Source organism: Panthera leo, chromosome F3 (assembly GCF_018350215.1).
Source record: "Panthera leo isolate Ple1 chromosome F3, P.leo_Ple1_pat1.1, whole genome shotgun sequence".
In the NCBI taxonomy this organism is placed as follows: Eukaryota; Metazoa; Chordata; class Mammalia; order Carnivora; family Felidae; genus Panthera; species Panthera leo.
This window is the reverse complement of record NC_056696.1, coordinates 64,212,961-64,229,471: the sequence shown is the minus strand read 5'-3', so window position 1 is coordinate 64,229,471 and position 16,511 is coordinate 64,212,961. Positions and strand designations below refer to the sequence as shown.

The 16,511-nt window shown below is 47.8% G+C and overlaps 1 protein-coding gene and 1 pseudogene across 3 annotated transcripts in view; one reads left to right on the top strand and one right to left on the bottom strand.

Moving 5' to 3' along the window:
• SLAMF1 (signaling lymphocytic activation molecule family member 1) overlaps nt 1-12,926 on the bottom strand; it is a 35,787-nt gene extending 22,861 nt beyond the window's left edge. For 2 of the 3 annotated variants that reach the window (XM_042925101.1, XM_042925100.1), the window contains exons 1-3: nt 12,398-12,926; nt 4,310-4,648; nt 2,346-2,627 (exon numbers count right to left, since the gene is read on the bottom strand). In XM_042925101.1, coding sequence (XP_042781035.1) covers nt 2,346-2,627; nt 4,310-4,648; nt 12,398-12,473 — 697 coding nt within the window. In that variant the 5' untranslated portion in view covers nt 12,474-12,926. Of the gene's footprint in view, nt 1-321; nt 2,628-4,309; nt 4,649-12,397 lie in introns of those variants that run through there. The other variant, XM_042925099.1, reaches the window with a different exon arrangement.
• A 2,336-nt stretch (nt 12,927-15,262) lies between these two features.
• LOC122212443 lies at nt 15,263-15,497 on the top strand (annotated as a pseudogene).
• The last annotated feature ends 1,014 nt before the right edge of the window (nt 15,498-16,511 follow it).

Below are 16,511 nucleotides of genomic sequence, written 5' to 3'. Positions count from 1 at the left end.
TCGGGTGGCGTTATGAGCTGAACTCTGTCCCTCCCCAACTCATATTTTGAAGCCTTAACCCTTAGTACCTCAGAATGCAAATGTATTTGGAGACGGGATCTTAAAATGGGCGATGAAGTTAAAATGAGGCCATTAGGATGGGCTCCAATCCAATCTTACAGGAAATCCGGGCACACGAAGAGATGTGTGCACACACAGAGGAAAGACCATAGGGAGGCACAGCAAGAAGGTGGCCATCTGCAAGCCAAGGAGAGAGGCCTCAGCGAAAAAGCCCAGCCCTGCCAACACTTTGATCTTGGACTTGTAGCCTCCAGAGTTGTGAGAAAATGAATTCCTGTCACTCAAACACCCAGTCTGTGGTCTTCTCTTATGGCAACACCAGAAAACCGATTACAGGGGAGCCCTGATCCAACATGACTGGTGCCCTTATAAGATGAGGGAATCTGAACGGAGATAGGCTCTGAGGGAAGAGAGTGTGAAGAGACACGAGGAGAAGGCAGCCACCTGTCAGCCACGGAGAGGGGCCTCCACAGACCTCTTCCTCACAGGTTCAGAAACAACCAGCCTTACCAACCATGTGATTCTGGACTTCTAGTCTCCAGAACTGTGAGGCAATACATTCTGGTAGTTGAAACCACCCCGTTGCTGGAACTCGGTCACGGCAGCCCTAGCAGCAAATATCCCTTGTAAACTTTGGTTAGCCTTCTTCCTACTGTACGTGCAAAGCGAATCATAGAATATTGACTCTGGACAGAGCTTCGTGACCTATGAAGACTTTGGAAAGCACTAATTAAATTCTTCTTGAACCACAGAGAAAAGCACAGAGAGAGTCCTTCCTTTTTTTGAGATAGGCCGGGGTAAAACTCTTCATGCCCTGTCTTTGCTCCAGGAGGTTTGCTATGACCACAGAAGCCTCAAGAAAAAACCTTGCATTTTTACAATTATTTACGAGGCGTTTCAAGCCTATCATGTTTTCCACGACTACTTAGGAGGATTCCAGGATCAGACAGCTCAGCCCTGCTACGTGCTCTGTGTGTGACCTTCCTATGTCTTTGCTTCCTCATCTGTGAAGTGGGGGTGTACTGATGCTCTTTGGTGGCTGTGAGAATTGAGTGCGAGGCCACACAAGTGGCATATAGTAAACAGTTAAGACCTGTCAGCGGTTACGATTTTAGATAAAGAATCTAAGCCTCAGACAGGTTAAGAGGCCTTACGCTTGCAAGTAAGCAGAGTGGCACTGGGTCCAGAGCCACTGGGGACACCTTCCGCAAACCCTAGAACGCCTCCCTCATAGACACACCAAGTCTACAGCGGGCTGAAGTCCCCTTGGAATGGCTCCTGTTCCCCGCACTGGATGCAGAAAGGAGAACGTCAGGGCATCAGTAATGCTCGGAGGGCCAGCAGCCAGGTCCTTCTGTCCCTGAACCCACCCGAGGCACGGACACAGGATCTGTCATTGAAAAGGGTCAGCGGTCTGTCTAGCTAGCTTCCACCCTCAGATGGCCACTTAATCGGCCCTCCCTTCCTTTTGATAGCAGAATAATGATGCTGTGCCTCCTGGAGAATGAGCAGTCAGAAGGTGGAGGCTTAGGTGCTAAACCTCGAGGAAGCATGGGGAGGGTACTTAAATGCTACGAGCTTCACCTTCCTCGTCTGTCAAATGAGGGTGGCGATAACACTTAACCGGGAGGGTCATTGTGAAGACAAAGCAGATGAGACCTTTGAAAGCGCTCTGCCAATAACAAAGTACTATGTGGTTTGTCATCATTCCCGAACGCCACAATCCAGGTCTTGGTCAGAGAGCTAACTCCCCGGGACATCCGACTTGCTATGAGGTTCACGGTCCATACCACTAACAGGTGGCCCTTCATTATACCCTGCTTTCCATTACTGAGCAGATGCTTCACGTCTTGTCATCACACCATGTGGCTGGAGAGCACAGGTCAGGTCTCATAGCCGTGCCCAATTTGCTGCACGGAGGGGGTCAACAAGTCTTATCGATGGTGCAGACCTGTCCCACCATGAGCGGACCGTGCACTGGGGAGTCGAGACCTGCCACCCTTGCGGGTTAGAGCCAAGACAGGAGGGGAAAGGAAGAATCACAACGGGGAGGCCCGCGCTCTGGGTCTGACTCCATCGTTTCCCTCGGCTGGGAACTGAGCAGAATGCCCTCCCGGCGATCACGAGCGGCAGGCACCCACTGAACGCACCCGAGGAAGCTTTTATCAAGCGTAGAGAAAAATGTAAAGTGTCGTTACCAGGGTGGAGGCAGGAACCATTGGTTCCAGCTGGGGGCGGAGCCCGTGTCGTCAATGTGCCACACCGGCCCCCACCAGGGCACTCACCTGGCAGATCTGGCATGCACACGGACCCCGGGGTGAAGGTCTGCGAGTGGTTGCTGATGGGGTTGCTCACGGTGCAGACGTAGACGTTGTGGACGTGCTGAGGGCCCAGGCTGAGGTGCAGGTGGGAGCTGTTGGCCGAGACCGGTGGGTCGGCGCCCGTCTCCTCCCTCCAGCTGTAAGCCACATGGTCCCCCCTCTCCACTTCGCAGGCCAGCGTCAAGCTGCAGTTTCCGTTCTCCTGGGTCCAGTTCAGCACCTTTATTTCCGGAGTGGAGACCTGTTCTGTCAGGAGGTGGAGGAAAGAAGGCCTCACTCAAGTGAACCCCCTGGGATTCTGACTGGACCTTTTCGTCAGAAGAAAATGCAACCCGATGGTGCTTTTCCTTCCCTGTGGGTCTGCAGTGCGGTTTATTCTAGTGGGGACTTACTGGTTCCCCAAATCCCTCTCTCTCCACCACGCTCCCTTCCGGTGCGAGCTCGGGACGAAATAGAGAAAAAAAATCCGTCGTTTCGTCCCCTCCTATCACTACTGTTAGGAACCTACCTCCTCTTGCTGATACTCCTGATCTGATACTTGAGTATTACCTCCTAGATCTGAAAGAATGACTGGGTGGTGGGGTTTTTTATCTAGAGTGTGTGTTGGGAAGGGGTGCTCACTCTAATGCCATGAAATAGCCGAGGCCAGGGAGCAGGTTGTATTTATTTAGCGATTACTGTAGGACAGACACGATTCTGGCACTGCACGCTCATCATAGCCTTTAATCTTCTCAACAACTTTCTCAACAATCGTAGCCTACTAGTGATAAGTATTCCCATCTTACAGGTGAAGACACTGAGTCCCGCAGGGATGGCAGGGGTCACATATTATGTGAGCTCAGAACCTAGGTCTGTCTGACTCTGAAATCCAGCTTCTTCCTTGGACTCGAGAAGACTCTCGTGGTTGCATAGACCGCACTTTCCAAGGTAAGAATTTAGGTGACAAGATGTGACAAAGGCAATGAACTGTTCTGGAAAATGCATGATGGGTCGTCCCTGGGGGGCACTACTGGAGTGGCCAGAACTCCCTGGTACCTGTCAGGGGGCTGAAGGGAGTCTGCATACACTGTGTGGAGGAGGGGGAAGGACTCTCCTGATGTCCCCCTGTAGGCATCTGGGGATTTCAAAGAAATGCTGGGTAGGTGAGGCTGTCTATCCCATCTCAGAGATAAGTCTCTCTATAAAGGAGCCTCTGGGCTTGAAAGACACAAACTCTGGGTGCATTCGAGAGGGGCTGGCAGTTAAAGAGGCTCAAAAAAAGCACTGGCCTTGGACTCAGATAGACCTAGGTTCTAGTTTAAGTTCTGCAACTAAGCGACTTTATAACCAGAGTCTCTGTTGCGATGACAAAAAAAAAAAAAAAAAAAAAGAAGAGCCCTTCTAGCAGGTGGATGTGGTCCTGTTCCTGGGCATGGGGCGTGGGAGTGGTCCATGGGCTGAGACTCAGCTCTCCTTTGCCCAGGCCCCTAGTGCAGGGGACCAGCCACGAGGACGTGTGTAAGCACATGACGGTCCTGTGGATTTCAATGTCTTCATCTATGGAAAAGAGGTCGGACTTGATCCGCGGCATTCAAACATTTTAAAAATCGGGGGAAAAACAAAACCCTTTTTCAAGCCAAGTCTTATTTGCAAATTGAGACTCTCAGGCTCCTAGGCCCTGTAGTCTGTGCGCAGCTAGGCTCCTCGTCTTTGGCAAATGGGGGTAGTAATTAGTGCTCTCAGCTACCACCAATGGGCCATTTGGACAAAAAAGATTTGCGAATCTCTAAAACCTCTTCCTAAACCACAGTTTAAACACCCTGGACTTGCTGATCTTTAAAAGTCACTCCCAATCTTGGAACCCTCGCTAAATTCTTAGGCAAGGGACTATCGCTGCCCACCCACCCCCCACCCCCGCCTGGTGGGGACTGGGGAAACCCTGTCATTACCAAAGAGCTTCAGCTGCAGACAAAAATGGCGAACTGAAAAGTTCTCCTCCAGGGTCGTGAAGTACCAGCCCTCATTTTCCTTCTTGCTTTGCAGGATCTCCAGCTTCAGGTTTTCCGGATGGAATTTATAGCCATTTTCCAGAAAGCGTAGAGAGGCCCTTTCTGGCAGACTCAGAGACATGATTTTCCTCTTGACATTTTTTTGCGGTGATTCTGACTTTGTGACCAGGATGTGGATGCTCTTGTTCATGCTCTTACTTATGCCTTCAGATGCCAGGGGCAGCAGCAAATTTCCTCCCAACTGCTTGGTGACCTCTTGACAATTCATCAAGCTCTCACCTGTGGGAGGAGGAAGAAGAAAGTCCCTTATTGTGTAAGTTTTTGAGAATCACATCCTCTCTGTGGATCAGGAATGACAGAATATAGGTGCTCCTTCTTCCTCCCGGCCTCTCCCTGGCACTGCCAGGTGCTTAGCAGCCAATAAGGACAGTCACGATAGTCCCGCTGTATTCTCAATGTTTCAAAAATCCCAATGGAAATCTTAAATTTTTTTTTACATTAAATATTTATTGTCACATCGGTTTCCATACAACCCCCAGTGCTCATCCCAACAGGTGCCCTCCTCAATGCCCATCGCCCACCTTCCCCTCTCAGTTTGTTCTCAGTATTCAAGGGTCGCTTATGGTTTGCCTCCTTCCCTCTCTGTAACTTTTTTCCCCCCTTCCTCTCCCCCATGGTCTTCTGTTAAGTTTCTCAGGATCCACATATGAGTGAAAACATATCGTATCTGTCTTTCTCTGCCTGACTTATTTCACTCAGCATAATACCCTCCAGTTCCATCCACATTGCTACGAATGGCCAGATTTCATTCTTTCTCACTGCCAAGTAGTATTCCATTGTATATATAAACCACATCTTCTTTTTTTTTTTTATAACGGAGGTGTACAGACTAACTGGGACACTGGATTTCTTTGGTCTAGGAGAGAATTCTCTCAACTCAGATTTATAGTGAAGGCACAGAGAAGCGAAGATGTGGAAAAGTTAAATGACATCCCTAAAGTCACGTAATCCGGGTCTGCTAATTCCTTGACCAGACTTCTCACCACCACTGGGTACATAATATGAAGGGTGGAAAGCAACCGAAGCTGATTCGGAGCTTGTGAGCCCAGGACACCAAGGCTACAGAACGTCATTTTTCAGATGACAAAGAAAGAGAAAAGTCTGAGGGGTGTGGAGCCAGGCAGGTAGTAAGCCCAGGGTTCAAACTGTGGAATTCTTGCTCTCCAAAAAAACTGTTAAATAGTTCCCAATATCAAGGGTGAGAAATTATTTTACTTCTCTTTTTCAAAAGAGCTGAGCCAACAACAACAACCAAAAAAAGAAAGAAAAAGAAAGAAAGAAAGAAAGAAAGAAAGAAAGAAAGAAAGAAAGAAAAAAGAAAAAGAGAGAGAGAGAGAAAGAGAGAGAGAAAAAGAAAAAGAAACCCAAAACCAAACCTTTCAAATCACTGTAAGGGATCCTACTGCTGACTATTTAACACCTCCTCTCCTCTTCTCAAACTGATGACCTCAGCTGTTGACTCTGATTCTCATTTCACTGAGAAAGTAGTAGAAACAAGAGGAGAATTTCCATTTGTAGCCACCACCAGGAAACCTACCTACTTAGATGGGTAGTCTGTGCTCCCCTTAGGTCTAGCCTCTTCCTTCACGGAGCACTCGCCCATTTCAAGAATTTGCTCTCGCAATTGCCCTCATCCCTTGCATCATCAGCTTCGTTATTGGCATAGAATGTTGTGGGTTATTTCCATCAATACACAATAAACCCACTTGTAACTTCCCTCATTTACAAACCCCTCCCCTGACCCCAGGTTCATCCCTAGCCGCTGCCTCATATCTCTCTTTTCCTTTATTGCCAAGCCCTTTAATGTGTGTTGATATTTTCTGTTTCCATTTCCTGACCCATTTTCCTGTGCCCGCTCCTGGCAGCTGCTGTTCCTTACTACTCACTGCAAGGTCACTCGTCGAGGTCATTGTATGCACCGTGGCGCCAAGTCCATTCTCCATTCTCATCTTGCTTTCTCAGGAGCACTTGACATGGTTCCCCACTCCCTCTTTGAAACAGTCTTCATTCAGTCCCCTGGAGCATCACGCTCCCCTGGTTTTCTTCCTCTTTCATTGGCTGCCCCTTGTCAGTTTCCTTGACTGGAACCTGCTGCTCTTAACCTCTAAATATTGGAGCATGCCAGGACTCAGTACTCAGACCTCCTCTCTCCCAGCCACGTTCATCCAGCTGCATGGGCTGCATACTTCTGGAATGCTTGCAGAGATAGATCTCCCTCCCAAACTGCCTACACGGATCAGCACTCGGAGGTCTGAAGGGCACTGCAAACTCAGCAGATGAACTCTTGGTTCTATAGCCCCTTCTACCAACGGCATTACAACTCTCCTGAATTCTCAGACCGAAGCCTTTGGAATCATCCTTGACTCCTTTCCTTCTCTCATACTCTGCATTCAGTCTATCAGCAAATCCTGTTGGCTCTACCGTCGGAAAAGATCTGCAATCCTAGCACTTAGAACCTCCCTCATTTCTGCCACCATCGTCATAGCCTGGCATGGCCATTGGCTTCCAACTCATCCCCCGGCATCCATACAGCGGGCGGAGTCATCTTTTAAACCTATGTCAGCTTTTGTCTCTCTCTTGCTTTTAAACTTCCAGGGCTTTCTAGCACCCATGCAAAAAATATCCAAAGGCTTTATTATGGCTTCAAAGATGGTGAGCAACCCCGCCCCTGACCCCTCTCCTGCCCTCTCTCTCCACTCACTGCACTCCGGTCACACCGGCTCACACACCTCACCAAGATCATTCCCAGCTCCAAGCTTTGGCTTTTGCTGTTCTCTGGAAATCTCTTCCCTTCCATATCTAGGCAGCTCAGTCCTCCACTTCATTTTAGGTTTCTGCTCAAAAAAATTATTTCCTCTGAGAAACTGGCTCTGACCATTTTATATGGAAAATAGCACTCCTACCGATTGCACACTTACCACTGTCTGGTGATACATTGCATATTTGCTTATTTTATTTCTGTGTCCCTGGCTAGGATGCAAGTCTCCAAGAGGAAGAATTTCATTCTGTTCAATTGTTTTGTCTCTAACACCGACAGCAGTAGTTGGTACGTGGTAAGCTTTTTGCAAATATCTGTTTGATCTACGACTGCAAAAAATGACATTACCTGACTAAAATCTCTTTTATTGAGCTGTGCCCAATATATAACTGAACTTAACCATAAGTTAATTCTCATAAAAGAAGGAGCCCATGACTCAGAGAGCATAGATTGTTCTAGTTGATAAGGAAGCCAGAAAAGTAACACAAAACCACCTGGTTAAGTAACGCAGGCACTTAGAAAGGACACAATTGACTTGTGACTAAGATTGGCTGTTGGAGAATTGGACAGACCAAATCCTCTCCGCACCAAAAATGCCCTGAAATCCCAGCACTGGCCCGTAAAGGGCCCGGGGGGGCGTTGGGCTAGAGATTCCGAGGTGGGGGGAGGCACGAGGCAGTCCACCTGGGCTGAAACAAGGGCGACATTGGGGGAGACTCATAACAATGAAGGAAAAGGAGTTTACAGGACGAGATGGGGGGAGCCCCTCACCAAAGGAATCAAAGAAAGCAAGTAGGAAGGGAAAGAGGACAAGAAGAGAAGGAGCAGATTCGAGAAGGGCAGGCTGAGTGACGTGTGCACGCTCACTCACGGGGAGTGGCATTGAAACTTGGTCAGGAAGAGACCCTCACACCCTGCAACCCACACGAAGAATGAAGACCTACCAACTGACTCTGTGTCAGTGGCTGGGGCGGGAGGGGGGACTAGAAACCAGCACCACCTAAACACAAGTGGAAAAAAATAGGGGGACTTTAAAGTGGTTCACAAAACCCTTCAAGTGGAGTCCCTGCTCCTGAAACTTCCTACCGTCTGATGAGTGTTTTCCAGTGGGTCTCTGATTCAGTCAGCCCCTGTTTACTAAATCGTCTGGAGGAAACACCAACTCACTTTCTTCAAGGGTAATTCTACTTAGAAAGTAGAGTGATTCACGTGGACCCATGGATATTTTCCTGAAATCAGCAGCATTTAGCCAACCCTTCACGAGATGGGATTCTACCTAATGACAGCCACCCCCCGCCCTCCATTTTTCTGCCGCCATGACGCTTTCACATCTCCCTATAGCGTTTCTTTCGAGTGGAGGAGGGGGCGGCCCTTAACAGCTCTCACTTCTTGCGGCAGATCTAGGCCCAGGGAGAAAAGATAACTTGTCCAAGCCTGCTTTGTAAGCTGCAGTCCCATGAACCATCCTCTTTTCCCTTGTTCCTTGATGTTGCTGGGTCTTTCTGTCTCAGAGTATTTGCATTTACCCCAGCCTGAACGCCTGTTGCCCCCCCTGTATTTCCCTGGCTGCCTCCTTCTGTCTTTCAGGTCTCTGCCTCTGACCCCTGGCATAGTCTAGGCCTCCCTGCCAGTGCCTCCTGTGCCTTTGTTTTTGTTTTTTTTTTTAATTTTTTTTTTAACATTTATTTATTTTTGAGACAGAGAGAGACAGAGCATGAACAGGGGAGGGGCAGAGAGAGAGGGAGACACAGAATCTGAAACAGGCTCCAGGCTCTGAGCTGTCAGGACAGAGCCTGACGCAGGGCTCGAACTCAGGGACCGTGAGATCATGACCTGAGCCGAAGTCGGACGCTTCACTGACCAAGCCACCCAGGCGCCCGATCCCGTGCCTTTGTATCACACCTGCGTCTCATCCATCACGCTTTTAACCCTGATCTGTGCCTGTCATCATGACTTAAGAATAAGCTTCCAGGAGTAGTCACTGGGTCTGTTTTGTCCACTTGGAGTCCTAACGCCCAGCTGGAACATAGCAGAAACTCAGTTGCTCAAGAGAACAAAACACTGAATGAGATGAATAAGTGAATGAACAGAGAGGCTAAGTTCTCCTCTCTCCCAAATCAGGACGTTTTACCTTGACGCCACCCCTCAGGAGTATAGGATGGGGGCAAACGGTGGGGACCTTTGTCCCCGCTTGCCAGGTGAGGACAGGGAAAAGCCGTGGCTGTAGACCCTGGGCTTTAGCTCAACAGACCACTTGCCATTTCCCCTTGAACACTCAGAACCCTTCACCTCTGCATTGGTGCCTTCATCTGGAATATTCTCTTCAAGTCCTATAAAAACCCAACCTACCAGATGTATGTATTTGGGAAGACACACGAGGCAGAAGGGGGATTTGTCTCCACTGTATACCCTTTTGTACTGAGGAAGTTTTATAGACGTATGCATGATACCCTTCCAATAAACAAACTAGCTCACACAAAACATTAAACGAAAACTTACTTGATGAAAGCAGTTCCTATCCACTTTCCAAACTCCAGACCAGATACTTCCAGACGCCCTCTACTTCCTTCTATGATCTTATCACCTTCTCTCATCTTTTGAATATTCCCGTACTTCCATTCAATTAAAAGGAACTTACATGCTCCAATTATAGGTAACATATTCTAATATTCACCGTGGGACCTGGATATGGATTTTGGCATCCCCTCCCCCACCGAGCAAAAGTTTATCTAGCGTCATTTATCGAGGCTTCTGAAGTCAGGCTGTGTGACTGCAGAGAAACTGTTAAACTACTCTGTGCCTCTCATTCCTTTTTGGGTAAAACTGTAACGGTAACGACAATAACACATATCTCATAGGGTTGGTGTGAGAATTCAATGAATGATACACATAAAGCACTTGGAACCCACGGTGCCTGGTATAAAGCAAGCAGGCTGTGCTTACTATTATTATCCATTCAACAAACATTTGTGGAAGGGCTCTCCTTTACCAGACACCATGTCAGGTGCTGGGCAGAGGCTGCGGTTGATGTTTCCTGCACACTTCACCAACGCCTGCCCCATCGTGTGTCTTAATAGACGGTTGCTGAACGGGATTGTCCAAAGTCAGTCTATGGGTAAAACCGAATAGCCCTGGCGTTCTGCTTTCCAGTCTGGTGCCAGAGACGTGAAGGTGATGGCTTTAGTAAAGCTTTTGAGAAATAGAAGGTGCTGAGGCCTCCGTCTCGGGATGGAACAGGCAGGTGAACAAAGTCGGGCCAAGTCTGGAACCCACACTCTTGACCTTCATGTGTGAGAAGGAGGTGGGGTGGACCCCCACGGAGGAATACAAAATCCCCTTGGGGCAATTCATCCGTTGCAATAGACGCATCCCTCTGGTGGGGGATGCTGGTAATAGGGAGGCTGTGCATGTGTGGGAGTAGGGGGAAATCTTGGTACCTTCTGCTCATTTGTGCTGTGAACCCCAAACTGCTCTAAAAATAAAGTCTACTTAAAAAAAAAATACCATTGAGGGAATGGAAAATTCACTTTATTAGGGGAAGGGACATGTGGACTTTTTGATTTTTACAATTCTGACTCGGAATTGGGAGGCAAGCCGAGTAGAGACGGGAGGGAGACTGGGTCCTGATTTTACAAGAATCACGCTTCTTGGTTGAATAACTGTCATGGTTGACCTGTCCCACTTGCAAAGCATTTCCGTCTGTATTTAACCGGGGTTTCACAAAAGTGGGTGTATTTAAAAATAAAAACACTAAAAATTGTGTGTGTGTGTTTCAGAGAAGACAGCTGCCGCCTATTGGGTAGACACGCCCCACGGGGCTGGGCTGCTGCTCAGTAACCAGGGAGCCCCAAGCCTCCAATGAAGCACCTGGTGGACGCCATGGGGACACCGTGGGCCAGGCTGGCCAGCAGACAAGCAAGCCCAGAGATTTAAAACTACCATGCCACTGTTCAACCCCATCCCTCCTGACGGTCACTCAGAAATATCCCCAGGTGGGAAAGTCACAAATGGGACGCACCTGGAAGGGCTTGAAGTGGATCAGTTTGGCTTTCTGAGCCCTGAGCCCTGAGCCCTCAGAAAGCAGGAGCCAAGGGTCTGCCTGATTCTGAGGGAACCGGGGGTCAAGGAAGGGCCCCTTTATCTGGCAGTCTAACAAAAGAGAGACCCCATGTGCAGCCTTTCCGACATCCCTAGCGTATCTCTGGGCTTTTCCTGGAAAAGTCCTTAATGGATTTGCGGTCTTGAAAACCCCAAGGGCAAAACACCGGAGCCTCAGGATTTCCCCCCACCTTCCCTAAAGCTGCTTCCACGCCAAGCTGCCTCCCCAAGTCTGATCGAACTCAAGACGCTTAAGCACTCCTCAGGGAGCCCAAAGTCCCTTCTCGCGGGGCCTTTTTAGTCTCAAATCCCTTTTCTCATAGCCCTGAGACTACTAACAGAACACCAGCGCGCCTTCGGAGGAACACGAGCCAGAAAGGCAGGAGCAGAGCCCAGGCGCAAAGGCTCTCTGATGCGTCTGGCACTATGGCTGGAGATGCCCTGACCCTTGAGAGTTCCCAATTCGCATTTCCCACTTCCTGTAACCAGCCCTGGACACCAAAAATCCTGGCCTCTCCCCCGCTTGCTGCCGTGGAAGGTTCCCTTCCAGGAAAGTAGCCACCGGTACGACCGCACTGTGGCCACTGCCTGTTCTCAGCTGATGCCTGGGGTTTTCACTTCTAACTTCTTTTCGCACGGCGGCGGCCCCTCTTTGTTGTTGGACCATGTTTCTGGCTTGTCTGCTCGCGTGTGTGAGGATCCCCTCCGAGGGGAGGGATGTAAGAGTCTCCTCTCAGAGCTCAGCCCGTCCATCTCAGCCCCACAGCCTGGGTCTTTGCCAGATGCAAAACCAACCGCTCAACCAGAAACTTGACCACACAGCTTCTCGCCCTGAGAGGCTGGTCTGGAACGTGGCCAGTGCCTTTGGCTTAGGGCTCCTGGTCTCCCAGCGTTGGTAAGACTGAGCCTTAAAATCCAGGCTCCAGGAACCCATGATATTCCTTCCTCTTTGAAAGAATCAGGAGAAACTCAGAACCAGTCCCCGAGGAGGAGGCAGCCAAGCCACAGCCCCCAGCCCCTGCTGACTTCTCTCTCTCTCTCTCTCTCCTTGGGCTGGCTGAGTCCTGGCAGGTAATGGTGGGACTCAGACCCTCAAACAGATGAGCACTTACCTGTTCCGCAGCTCAGCTCAAAAGCCAGGGAGAGAAACAGCAGGAAGTTCAAGGAGAGGAGCCCCTTGAGATCCATCAGCCAGTGAAGAAAGAGAAGGGAGCCCGGTGAGGAGCCCAGCAGCTGCTTGAAGGTGCCACGGCAGAGCGAGGTCAGTGTCAGGCAGAGCTGACACTCCCGACTAGTTATGCATCAGGAACCAGATGGCTTCCTGTGTCGCTGGGACTTTTTCTGCCTGAGTCTCGAGGATTGCTCATCTCCTTTCGGGCTTTTAAATCACTTGGCTGTTCCCAAGAAGTCCGAGTCAAGTGCACAGACTGCTGAAGCCGGGAAAGCGGCTCAGCAAGCCCAGCCTTGAGCAGAAACGGCCCCCCTCCCCTCTTTAGCTCCCTCTGCGAGCTCTGCCCCGCTAAGTCCTCTTAGAGCACAAAGAAGAGGCGGGGCTCTGGCAGACCATCCCGAAATCTGGTCACTCAGTTCAAGGCTGAACTTGGATGACTGAGCTTTAAAAGGTTCTGGCGTCTCACATCTGATTTGTTCCATAACTTCAGAGAACACCTCCACATGCCGTGGGGTCCTGCTGACAAAGCCACAGAGACAAGGGGGGGGGGGGGCAAGGGCGTATTAACTGGCAGAAACCCAATTTCCCAGCTGCGTGCGTTGTGGTAGAACCCAGTGAGCCCTGGGTTGTGTGTGGGGGGAGGGGAGCCTTCATCTCAGGGCTTGTGTCTAACTTTCTGTGGAAGAGAAGGGGCTAGAATTGGCAGAAGAAACACATACGCTTTTCCAAGAGTTAAGCCATAGGGAATGAAACAATGGAAAGATGATTTTACTGGTGTGTGGGAAGAGACTTTGCAAGGCCAGCCCCTTGCGTTTTGAAATCCATTTTAACAGGTCACAGGCACTCTCCAATGGGCTTCCCTAAGGGAATCAGGGCAACAAGGGCTGGCGATCTAGGTGAACTTGCCCTTTATTCTCACTGCTTTTCCCCCCCTCCTTCACCGGACACCGTCCTCCCCACAATACTACCCGGCGGCATGCTGGAGTCAGCGCGGACCAACTCCTGAGAGCCAGTGGTTAAATTTTCAGGCACCTTGCGAGCTGGGTGGTTGATCAGCATTGCCGTTATTAACAAGGTGGATGATGTGAAATTACGATTAAATGCATTGTGTTAAAACTAAGGGAATAAAAACCCGAAACGCGTTACTTCCTAATTAGTTCACAACATTTGACTAGTATCTGTGCCCTTGAGGACGCTTCCATCTACTGTATCTTTACGGTGGAACTAAAATCCCAGATCACATGGGCTGCTGTGGTGCTCTTGCAGCCCTGCATTTGATCACACACCATGTTGGTAGTTTGAAATCAGCCAGCGTGGGAGTGTATGTACCATGGAAACTGGCAAACGACAGAATCAGAGCTTTGGCTTAATGTTCTGTTGATTTTCTAGATGTAAGAAAGTGATAGAGAAAAAAGCAATGATTCAGTTTGAACTTAACAGCATGTCGTGACGGCAGCTTTGATGTCGTATTCAATAACTGTCGTCTCATTCAGCAAAGTCACAAGGGTCACTGATGAGCAAACGGGTTTGCAATGTATGTCTTTAACGTTGCACTTGTCTTCAGCTTAAAAAAAACAAAAACAAAAACAAAAACAAAAACAACCCTGACTGTCAGCAAGAAGACAACAGAGCGAAGTATTTAAAGAGTTGAGAGGAAAAAGAATGCCAGTCTGGACTTCTGAATCCTGAGAAATTAGTCCTTCAAACGCGAAGGAGAAACCAAGACTTCCTTGGACAAACAAAAGTTGAGGGAATTTGTTGCCAGTGGTTTTGCCTTGCAAGAAATGTTCACGGAAGTTCTTTAGGGAGAAAGAAATGCTATAGGTCAGAAACCCAGAGGGGCGCCTGGGTGGCTCAGTTGGTTAAGCGTCCAACTTCGGCTCAGGTCGTGATCTCTCCGTCCGAGTGCGAGCCCCGCCGTCGGGCTCTGCTTCGGATTCTGTGTCTCATTCTCTCTCTGCCCCTACCCCACTTGTGCTCTGCCTCTCTCTGTCTCTCAAAAATAAATAAACGTTTTAATTAAAAAAAAAAAAAAAAAAAACAGATCTACATAAGGAGAGGAAGAACATCAGAGAAGGAGTAAGTGAAGGTCAAATAAAAACTTATTTTTCCTACTCATAACTGACCTAACAGATAACACTCTGTTCAAAATAATAATAATAATAATAATAATAATAATAATAAAATAAAATAAAATAATAATAATAGCAGGAATGTATTCAATTATGGGTGCTTATGTATATCCCTTATGTGTATATATGCTTATGAATGCTTATATATAAGTGAAATGAATGACAAGGAAACAAGGGCCAGGAGAGAGGAATTAGGATTATTTTGTTATATAAGGTACTCACACTACCCAGAAAGCAGTGTAGTGTTATTTGGCAGTGCGCTTGGATGAGTTGTAAGTGTATATTGCAGAATCCAGGGCAACCAGTAAAAAAATCAATAAAAAATAAAAGGTATAACGTACTTACTAAGAAAGGAGAGAAAATGAAGTGCTTAATGAAACTACAAAAGACAGAGGAAGAGTGGAAGGCAATAATAGTAACAAAGAACAAGGGAACCAAACAGAAAACAGTAACAAATACGATTAAATATTATCCTAACCGTATCAAGAATCACTTTGAGTGCCAATGGTCTAAACGAGCCAATGAAAAGACAGAGATTGTCAGAGTGGCTCAAAAAAACGAGACCTGATTGGCTCCTGGTGGGCAGCAGTGGCCATTCGGGAGGTGGAGCAGGGCAAGAGGTGGCAGGATTGGCTGGTGTAGGGCCCTGCCCCTTCTGCTTCTGGGGCCTGACTTCCTGTAGCTGGGCTTCCGCCAGGCCAGCGATAACACGTCCTTGCGATTTGGTCAAAGGTGCTCACTCTTTGAGACATCATGGTGGTGTACTGGTGACAGGCTGGGCTCAGCTACATCGGATACTTCCAGATCTTTGCAAAAGCAGTGAGAGACGCACTGACAACAGAATTCAAAACAGATGCCAAGAAGACTTCCGGCAGCAGCCTAAAAATTGTGAAAGTGAAAAAGGAATAGTCTTACTAAAGCTTGAAAAGCTACATTTTCAAGTTGAAGATGTGTGGGCACGTGTTACAGCAGATTGAAAAGGATCTCCCTTCATGGGAAAAAGACATACTTGTTCACAGATCGACAATGACAATACATTGAAGTATGATTCAAAAAGACAAAGATAAAGACAAAACCCAACTCTGTGTAGTCTATGAGAAACCCATTTTAAGTATAAAGACACATATAGATTAAAAGTAAATAGAGAGGGGCCCCTGGGTGGCTCAGGGAAGCCTCCGACTCTTGGTTTCTGCTCAGGTCATGATCTCACGGTTCCTGAGTTCAGACCCTGCTTTGGGCTCTGTGCTGGCAGGGTGGAGCCTGCTTGGGATTCTCTGTCTCCCTCTCTCTCTGCCTCTCTCCTGCTCACGCTGCCTCTGTCTCTCTCAAAAATAAATAAATTTTAAAATAAAAGTAAATAGAGAAAGAGAAAACATGCTAACCCAATAACAGCAGAATACGCATTCTTCTCAAGCTCACATGGCACGTTCACCAAAATAGACCACCTTCTGGGTCATAAGACACCCTGTAACAAATTTAGAATAATAGAAATCATACATTGTCTGTTCTCAGGCCACACTGGAAATAAACTGGAAATCAACAACAAAAAGCATCTGGAAAATCCCCAAATACGTAGAGATTAAACGATACATTTCTAAATAATACACAGGTCAAAGAATCTCTAGAGAAATTTTTCAATATTTTGAGCAAAATTAAAATGAAAACACAGTTTATCAAAATTTGTGGGATTCAGCAAAAAGTAGTGCTTAAAGGGAAATTGATAACATTGAATGCATATAATAGAAATGATGAGAGACCTAAAATCAAGAATATAAGCTTTCACTTTAGGGAACTAGAAAACAAAGACCAAATTAATTCCAAAGTAAGCAAAAGAAAAGAAATAATAAAAACTAGAGTAGAAAGCAAAGAAATTGAAAACAGGAAATTAATAGAGAAAATCAATGAAAGCAAAGGCTGGTTCTT